The following is a 9,962-nucleotide window of genomic DNA, read 5'->3' on the forward strand; positions in this document are numbered from 1 at the left end:
GCTTAACAACTATGATTGTCTATTAAGAAGTCCTATATAAAGATATACACAACGTAACTGGGCTCAACTATACTAATCTCTGGATATATATGGGCTTATAAACAGCGTGCTCAATCTGTAAGGGCCTGGGTGAATAAGTCCAGTGTTCAGAGTTCCCCTGGGGGGGAGGGGGGGGGAAGGAGGATACATTAGATAAGAAAAAAAAAACAGACAAGCACATATATATTGTACATATACACATTGTATAAGAGAAAATGTATTAAAATGGTAAAAAAGGTAATAACACTCACTCAGCTTAGTCAGGGGATCGAAGCTGAGTATGCGAAACGCGTAGGGCTATGAGAGAGGCACCCTAGTGTTAGCACAGAGCCATACTTTGTTTGTCCAGTCTCTGTATTTGGTGGATGCCAGATCCAACGATGAGGAGCAGGTCTAGGGAGTGGTAGCCTCGATGTCTAAAGCCTTGATACCAGACGAGAAGACGGAGGCAAAGAAACACGAGAGTACATGACACCACTTCCAGGATTCAGTGCAGGACGCCGACACCGGAGGAACTGCCGTACAGACCCCAGCTGGGACCAGCGGAGGGATTTCTACGCTCTACGATCCTTGTGCCTGTGCCACCACACTCTCGCCGGTGTTTTCTCACGTGTGAGTAAGTGTTATTACCTTTTTCACCATTATAATCACTTTTTTCTTATACAAGCTGTGCTTGTCTGTTTATTTTCTTCTCGTCTTTCCTATATAAAGATAGCAGGGTACACAATTATGTGCGTAGTACAATAGGAAGAACAGGGAACATCCCTGCCCGAAAAGACCTTACAGTTGTTTTTCAAGTGTCTTAGAGATATACTGTACGCTCCTATTCTACATGCTGTGAAGATAGGTTCCTGGTGCTGGAGAGCGTTTGCGTCCATGCAAATGAATAGGACTAAAATATTCACCTGGCTGGGGAAGATGTAATCACAGCGTATTGTATAGGAGCAAAAAAAGTTGTGTATTCCTGAAGTCCAAAGCAACTGGCATAGATCTCACACCTGGATTTTCCTCTTGATCGTTTATTTAACCACAAGATCATTGACTAGGTCAGGAAAACATGTTACTTTAGTCTTCTTTTCTCACTAGAGAAAATCACTTTATCTCAGATATGCCCTCGGTACCCAACATTAGATTTATGTTCAGAATGTACAAGGCAGATTTTGTTAGCACTGCTAAATGAGAATGCATTACTTATGTAACAATAGTATGACATTACAAAGAGCACACATTTTCAGAATGACGTAGAAATACAAGATTAGAGCAACCTGCTCACTTGATCTGTTCTAGATTTACCTCTGATTGCAGTATAGGAGAAATCAGATCATCGTGTCATAAAACTGGCTCTTGGTGAAGAAGGGGTTAAAGAAATTCGAATCAGGTGATGTTTGGATGAGGAAACTTAAATCACAGTCTCCTGTAACATTGAAAGGGTTAATAACGGCACACAATCTATGTTACCTATTGAACCCCCCTTTCAAAACAAAAGATGTCTCACATTTTAATCTGGTCTATGACTTTTGCATACGCCTATAACATATTATCTTTAACTGTTCATGCAGTATCTTTATACTGTATAACTCTGTTCACTTAATGTAACCATGTATTTGTCATCATAACTCTGTGCACAGGATATACTTGAAAACGAGAGGTAACTCTCCATGTATTACTTCCTGGTAACACATTTTATAAATGAAAATATAAAATATTATGTTCTTGTACAGTAATGCATGAGGAACATTATCACTATTAATCGATGCAAATGTACCTTTAACTGTAATGTATTTTTTATTCATACCTGGTTTAATAGCCTTGTACATGTTTCCCAATGAATCATTAGATTTAGTTCAATTGTAATACTCCAAATGAACCTCTGTTTTGGGGGACCTGTTTTCTTTGGTATAATCACTCTACAGAGTCCTAAAACGTATCAGGATTATCAGCCGGTTAGCGATCGATAGTTCACAATTCAAAGTCTCGGGTTTTTTTTGGAAGCTTGTCTACTTTATATTTTGTTTTACAGCGATGCTTTTCAGAGTTTTCGCCTTTGCACTTGTTTAAGAAAAACTAGAGTTACTTCTCGCTGTACAGTTCTCCAGTATCCGAGTTACAGTTCTCCAGTATCCGAGTTACAGTTCTCCAGTATCCGAGTTACAGTTCTCCAGTATCCGAGTTACAGTTCTCCAGTATCCGAGTTACAGTTCTCCAGTATCCGAGTTACAGTTCTCCAGTATCCGAGTTACAGTTCTCCAGTATCCGAGTTACAGTTCTCCAGTATCCGAGTAACAGTTCTCCAGTATCCGAGTTACAGTTCTCCAGTATGCGAGTTAGAGTTCTCCAGTATCCGAGTTACAGTTCTCCAATATCCGAGTTACAGTTCTCCAGTATCCGAGTTACAGTTCTCCAGTATCCGAGTTACAGTTCTCCAGTAGCCGAGTTACAGTTCTCCAGTAGCCGAGTTACAGTTCTCCAGTAGCCGAGTTACAGATCTCCAGTATCCGAGTTACAGTTCTCCAGTATCCGAGTTACAGTTCTCCAGTATCCGAGTTACAGTTCTCCAGTATCCGAGTTACAGTTCTCCAGTATCCGAGTTACAGTTCTCCAGTATCCGAGTTACAGTTCTCCAGTATCCGAGTTACAGTTCTCCAGTATCCGAGTTACAGTTCTCCAGTAGCCGAGTTACAGTTCTCCAGTATCCGAGTTACAGTTCTCCAGTATCCGAGTTACAGTTCTCCAGTATCCGAGTTACAGTTCTCCAGTATCCGAGTTACAGTTCTCCAGTATCCGAGTTACAGTTCTCCAGTATCCGAGTTACAGTTCTCCAGTATCCGAGTTACAGTTCTCCAGTATCCGAGTTACAGTTCTCCAGTATCCGAGTTACAGTTCTCCAGTATCCGAGTTACAGTTCTCCAGTATCCGAGTTACAGTTCTCCAGTATCCGAGTTACAGTTCTCCAGTATCCGAGTTACAGTTCTCCAGTATCCGAGTTACAGTTCTCCAGTATCCGAGTTACAGTTCTCCAGTAGCCGAGTTACAGTTCTCCAGTAGCCGAGTTACAGTTCTCCAGTATCCGAGTTACAGTTCTCCAGTATCCGAGTTACAGTTCTCCAGTATCCGAGTATCTGACAGCCACTACCGTGGTGAATCACTGCAAGTTCTTCCAAGACCCCCTGCTTGCGATTCCTAGGTGCAATAGGTTTACGGTCGAGACAGATAGCCATGTCTACATTTGTTTGAGAGAATAAAGATCAGTTTTTTTGGCCTGGAAGATTATTTTACAAATACATTCTATTAATCCAAATAGGGATTTGAGGAATCGGCAACCTCAGATTTGAGAAAAGTAAGCCTCCTTTTTGATAAAGGATATCATCCCAAGGAGCCGGGTGGTCTCTCTTATCTAAACATAGTTTAAAAAACACATCATGGATGCAAATGCAGCTTTATTTTCTGTGCACTTGATTAGGAATCATTATAGTAATGTGAGTACATTGAGTTGGTGACACTGATGCCACAACCACAGGCCTGAAAGTCTGCCATGCAGCACCTGTATAACAATAACACTATTAGTAACTATGTTAGACAACTGTCTTTCAAGACTAAAATAAAACCCTGCATTTCAATGTATTGGAAGCCCTGCTGACATTGGTGTTATCCAATGAAGTGTATACTTATACCGACTTTAAAAGGCATTTGTCACTAATTCTTGTACCAACTTTGTTTCTACTGCTTCAAAATCAAAGCCCCAATATCTGATACTTTTATTGTAGGATGGGAGGCACATTATTTTGCCAGGTTCTCCAGTCCTTCTGCCCACTGGTACTAATTTGCTGCAATAACTAATACTAGAGACCAGCACCAGCATCAGAATACGTTTTCCAAATTCGTTATCACTGTGCCAAAGTGGGGGGTTGGCTTTGCTTTCTCTGGTGGTTGGTTTCTATGTTTTCTGGATGCTCTTTAAGGTCAGGTTTGTAAGACTACTTGAATAAGGCAGAGAATTAAGTAGATAACAATATTGATATGTTGTAATAGTCCTATTCCACACTGTAATGTTTATTTTTCAGTTGCAGGCGTTATTCATACTGTACATTACTGTATGGGTACTCAATGGCAGACTTTGCTTCTGGATGTGAACCTCAATTACCTGCTTCCTCCTCTCTGGTCCAAGGCTCAGATCTAGACTAGAAGGAGAGCCAGATATGTGCCTTATATATTTCAGATGACCTCTCTAAAAAATAAATTCAGCAACCCTGCTTTAGTTCTTTAACTGCCTTCGGGTGTATTGGGCTCTGAATGAAGAACAATCACCATTTGATCGTTATGAAGTTTCAACAAACAAGGTAATTAATTTCCTGGAGGATAATAGGAAGATTTGTCTTGTGATCAAGGCAACCCTCATTTTTCGAATTTTAAACACTTAGCTCCTCCCCGCAAAAAATCTCCCAACAGGATGTAGAGGTCTCCAAGTATCAAAGATTCCATGTAATCCTTACAGCTTCTAGAAATCAATGTTTCATCTCTCAATAAGTAGAATGCCGTACTCCAGGGGTGTTTAACATGAGCCTCCAATTGATTCTGAAAACTGTCACTGGTGGAAGGTTCATTCTTAATGCCTTGTTCTGCTTTCAGTGTGGCTCTGGTGGTATTACTATTGACCAGTTCACTGCTGTACAGGCCTACATGACATTATGAAGCTATGTGTTGCTGGCTCATCGACTAGCACAGCGATCTGTGGAATCGCATTCTTTCCACCTATTTCTAAGCTGTAATACAATCACTTGAACTTCTGATATTATTTCCAGCTTTCATTATCAGGCTGCGTCCATGGAAGGACAGTCAGCGCTGAGCCGTGCGGACGCTCCGCGATGAGTCCCGGCATCCTCAATGAGGATGTCTTGAGAGGGGGATCCCGCGAGCATCCGCAGGCGTGCTGAGGCGCAGGGATTTTCAGCCGACAGCAGAACCTGTTTCTGAGCACGCTGTCGGCTGAAAACCTTCAATCAGAGCAAAGCAGCGTCAACGTCATGGCGCCGGGACGTTGACGTCGGCGCTTCGCGGGCTATTGGCTTAGTGACATCAGTGCCCCGCCTCCCCCCGCCTCCCGATCGCGCATGCTGGCTCATCTGCTAGTTCATGCAATCGCTCCTGATTGCGCAGACGAGCCTCAGCGTGAGCGTGGAGGAGCGCTGACTGCTAAACTAGGGACGCAGCCTCAGGCGAGGGACTCAATGCTTTTGTGGAAGCTAACAATTCGTTACATTGGCGTATTCAAATTTCTATCTGTAGAGAGTCCGGAAGTCAGACACAGGTTAAAATATCATGACATACAGTAGCACTATTTGTATTTGGTGCTGCCCTTATACTGGGCTATGAACTATATGCTATAAGGACAGCAAATCTCTTCTCCAAAGAAGTTGCAATCTATTTTGTAGAGGGAAATTAAACAAATTGCCCAGGAAACTGAACCTTCTTTAACACCAGGGACTTCCACAATGGCTAGTACCTTAAAGCAGCAATCTTCCCTGCTTGACATCTTTGTGTGATCTTTCAATATATGTAGGTCTGTGCTGGTCTTACCATCAGAAAACCTCAAATTCACTGATATAACCAAACATGTCAACTACAGTAACTCCAAGTCAGCAACATGATAATGATACAGGCTGGTCTTTTTTCAGCTATTACTCTATTATACCAAAATCACTAACAAACCAGCCCACATCTATACAAAACCAGAACTGGATCGATTTCACTCTTGAATGGACGTGTGTGTGTGTGTGTGTGTGTGTGTGTGTGTGTGTGTGTGTGTGTGTGTGTGTGTGTGTGTGTGTGTGTGTGTGTCATTTAGTAGGAGGAATGTCCGCAGACTCTCCAACATTTTGTGGGTATAAAATATGTATTACTGTTCCTCTGCTTGTGCTAAACAGAGGTCGTTCCAAGCAATCCCTATGCAGCATACCACTCACAAAATGTTCTGTTTAATAGGTGCAGCTGCTCTTACAGGAGCGAACAACATGTGGTATACCTGCTAAATAGGGGCAGTTGGAGGGTATGTGTCAGTGTGCTGCTGTGGCCTGAGTCCATTTTGTTTTGCCAAAACCTATAGCTCAGTATCCTCTAAACCTGGAATCTCCTGGTCTGTACTATTGTGATCTTGTGTGATTATTTAACTTTTAATATTCTTCTGTCTCCAAAGCTGTAGGACCATTAGATGACGTAATTCAAGCAACGCCTTAACAATGTTATAAATGCATTCATGTAAACAATGCCAGCACTATGTGGTGTAGATGGAACATTTCAATTGTCAGACAGTCTTGGATTACTATGGCAAAGAAGCAAGAACCCACTAATAGCACTCAATACCCCCAGAAAAGTATATGATAATGTTAAAAAAAAAATCTTTAATGCTAAGCTAATTAAAATAATGGGTATTAAAATACAACAAATGACACACATATATATTAACCCAAAGGTAAGTGTATATGACACTCCGGGTTAGTCTAATAGGGGAACAATTTGAGGTTTATTGGATCAAACGTTCCCTGAGAGCTGATATGCAGTATTCCCTAAATGTGGTATTTAGGTTTAGGCAAGGGTGGGGAGGGGCTGCAAAAATCCTGTCTAGGTTGTCAGACAAATCCTAAGGTGATAGGTGGGTAAGTGGGTGGATAATGTGAGCCAGATAATTATGCTTCTAATTAGGCAATTGGATCAATACACTCTAATCAGTGTGTGCTCACCAAACCCAAGCTAAAATGCTCCAATAGTAAGTGATCAATCGTATCTCTTCATAATAATACCCACATGTAATCACCTATATACAGCTATTAAACTCCTGGTGTTTAGTGAGCTAACTATCATACACAGATCGTGAGAACAGTGGCTAATAGATCCCTATAGAGTACGGTGTGGCTTTAAGTATACCTATGCACATATTCATGAATGTGCTACCACCAATGCTAATACCACTAAATGAACTGTGTAACGGGAGAAAACAGGCAGCCCTACACTCACCAAATGCTGCCGAGTCACCACATAAACTCCTGCCCAGTATCTACGTCACCCACTAGCACCTTACTGATTAATTAGCTGTAGCGGGGCTCACCATGACAGAACTTTATTGGATTACTATGGGTAAGTATAGTAAAGGTATTTTGAATGCCAGTTGCAGCTTTGCCATTGGTGCATTTTTGCAATCTTATGCTTGTAATTGAAATATGATTTGATTCTCCTGTCAGAATTATTTTAGTGGCTCTACTTGTTCTATAATCTGACCCCAAAAAAACAAGTGAGGTCTTGTGTTTAAATATTATTATCAGTAACACAATATTCTTCACTCACGGAAAAGTCTACTACAGCCCATTGCAACTCCCGTAGTGCGCTATACCCTTTACTTCTGGAGGAGCTAACAGCAAGTTACTGGTTTCCCCCTATTTTACTGGAGGCCTTCAGCAGTATATGAGATAAGGTATTACAGGAGTAGGGTTACTAGAGAATATGCTACCTTAGTAAAGATGCTTTGGTTACTCATTTACAGATATAGCAGACGTTGTTGCACTCATTAATGCAATGCATTATTGCAAACGTTATCATTGCTACTTTTATCACACCGCTATTAAAAAAACCCAATGGTAACACACCAGCAATGTATTTTTCCACGCATTATTCTGTGTTAACAGGGGTTATAACATCTGTGCACCATTGGCTCCCACAATATAAAAAGGTATTTGACTAAATCTTGTAGAAAAACCACATCCAGGCAAAAGTGGGCTGAGAAAACGTAATGGCTTCTCATTGTAAAGTGCAGTAAGAGGCTAGAGGTGGGTTTCCTTACCTCGCAGGCTGTGCAGGGAAACTGCCAGGTGGGATTTGAGCTGCTGGTCACTCACATGGGCTACCAGCTTAAATAGCTTGCTGATCTGGGCCTTGGTCACATCGTGTCTCCTCACTTCGCCTCGGATGGCTGCTGTATTTTGCTGCTTCGGTGTATTCATCCTGGTGCTCTCTAGTATCATATCTCTACTTCTGCCAAGTTCACCGCTCATCACTCCGCTCTCTTCTCTTTAGCACGTGTCTCACATAAAAAGCCACCACAGAAAAGCAAACACAATAATTAAAGTGGCCCATTACTGGCGAGACATGTTGGTGCTCCACTTGCTATTTTTCTTTTTTCTCTGTCTTCTTTTTTTTTTTTCCCTCTCGCCGCACTCTCCTGCTCTCTCCTTCTTCACCTTTCTGGTTTGCTCTCTTTACACTTTACTCTCTCTCGCTCTCTAAAATTTGGTAAATTCTCGTATTCCCCCCTCTGTCAATTTTGTCGTCCTCTCGTGTTTTTCTTCTATGCCGTCTGTCTCTCAGTTTTTCTTCTTTTACTCTGCCTGTCTCGGCATCTCTGCTGTTCACGTGTGCACTTCCTGGACTCAGAGTAAAGTTTCAGATGTGTTTCGCTCTCTGCTGACAGTGTCCCTCCCAGACTCTTACAGTCACAGTCTGCAAATGACTCCTAATTTTAACCCCTTTGCTGTAAGGGTGGCTAAAAGCACACAGTTCCACAATGATTTAGAGGCCTTTCGAGTTGCAATAGAAGACATAGGCATTTGATTTACAAAATAGGACAGCTTTAACTTCTAGCCCTAGATTACACAGTAAGACAATATGGCAGGAAGTAGTTAACCACTAAAAAACAAGAAGCTGTCCCTCTAGCCCATCTCTAGATCACTTCGTCTTGTGCTTCCCATTGGGGGACACATGCATCACGTGCCAGTATAGGATGTCACACCTGTTTTCTGACGTTAAACTCCTATTGACTTGACTGGGAGTTAACGCTGGAGAGGGGGCGATAGCCTGTACTGCCACTTGATGCATGTGTCCTTTGGTCCCTTCCTAAGGAGTTCTGATTGCTAGGCACATTATAGGTTTTTTTCCCCCGATCTAATTAAATGCAGACTCAATGCCGATTCCTCTACAGAAAATCTTTTGTATTGGGAAGCGTAAGGCTGAGATTATACTGTGTGCGATGGCGCGACCGCGTTTTGAAAAGACAACATTTTTTGTCTTTTCAAGGAATGGCCGTGTCACGTGAGCGGTTCAGCCAATCTCGGCAAACCAGCTGCGTGATGTCATAGCCACGCCTCCGTCACGCCTCCGCCACACCCCACCATCGCCTGAAACAGTATGTGCAGAGATCGCTAGAGCGTCGGGCGCGCCACGCCATGCACGCGCTCAAGCACAGACTATAATCTCAGCCTAAGAAGACTGTGTTTAGGAACGATGTGGTCCTCATGTCCCTCTCATACTGTACCTGTCCATGTTGCGGCAGGGAGTGAGAGTTGGATTATGAGGGATCTCAGCTCTGTATACAGTAAGTGCATCAGGTGAAATAAATATTGAAAGCCTATTCTGTCAATATACTACATTAAACCCTGTGGAACCGCCCACCACAGCACAACAATAAGATGCTGTGTACGTTTTGTGACAGATTCTTTATGTTTTTCATACATTACTTGAGTAATGTAAGTCTGTATAATTGCTATGCAGGTAATAATAAAAATGTCTCTCTTCTCCAGGAGACTTTCACCTTCTACTCCTTTCAACTGAAGCCCTCACTCACCTGCATTTTCCTTAGGTCTACTTGACAAGCCCCTGTTACAATTAACCTGCTCACTGCCAGACAGACAGACAAGGCATTGCAGATCCATCTGGCAACACATGCCTTCCCTCAGTCTTCTTCTCACATATCCCCTGGATTTCCTTGTCAAGTACAGTATGTGGGTTCTGTTGCTACCTGAGTTATTTCGGAAGGGATTGGGCTAAAATACACAGGTCATTTTATTTAACTCTTCACCTGCAAGCGTGTCTGCAACACATTGCGCACCAGCTTAACCACACAAAGCAAATCAAAACCCACCAGTTACCACAGCGGGTGACAA

At 42.3% G+C, this 9,962-nt stretch overlaps 1 protein-coding gene across 2 annotated transcripts in view; it reads right to left on the reverse strand.

Moving 5' to 3' along the window:
• The window catches only part of AGAP2 (ArfGAP with GTPase domain, ankyrin repeat and PH domain 2), a 319,313-nt gene extending 310,724 nt beyond the window's left edge, over nucleotides 1-8,589 (reverse strand). The window contains exon 1 of one of the 2 annotated variants that reach the window (XM_075591590.1): nucleotides 7,868-8,589. In XM_075591590.1, the coding sequence (XP_075447705.1) occupies nucleotides 7,868-8,078 (211 nt within the window). In that variant the 5' untranslated portion in view covers nucleotides 8,079-8,589. The remainder of the gene's footprint in view (nucleotides 1-7,867) is intronic. The other variant, XM_075591591.1, reaches the window with a different exon arrangement.
• Between the last annotated feature and the right edge of the window lie 1,373 nt (nucleotides 8,590-9,962).

This window comes from Ascaphus truei, chromosome 3, assembly GCF_040206685.1.
Source record: "Ascaphus truei isolate aAscTru1 chromosome 3, aAscTru1.hap1, whole genome shotgun sequence".
In the NCBI taxonomy this organism is placed as follows: domain Eukaryota; kingdom Metazoa; phylum Chordata; class Amphibia; order Anura; family Ascaphidae; genus Ascaphus; species Ascaphus truei.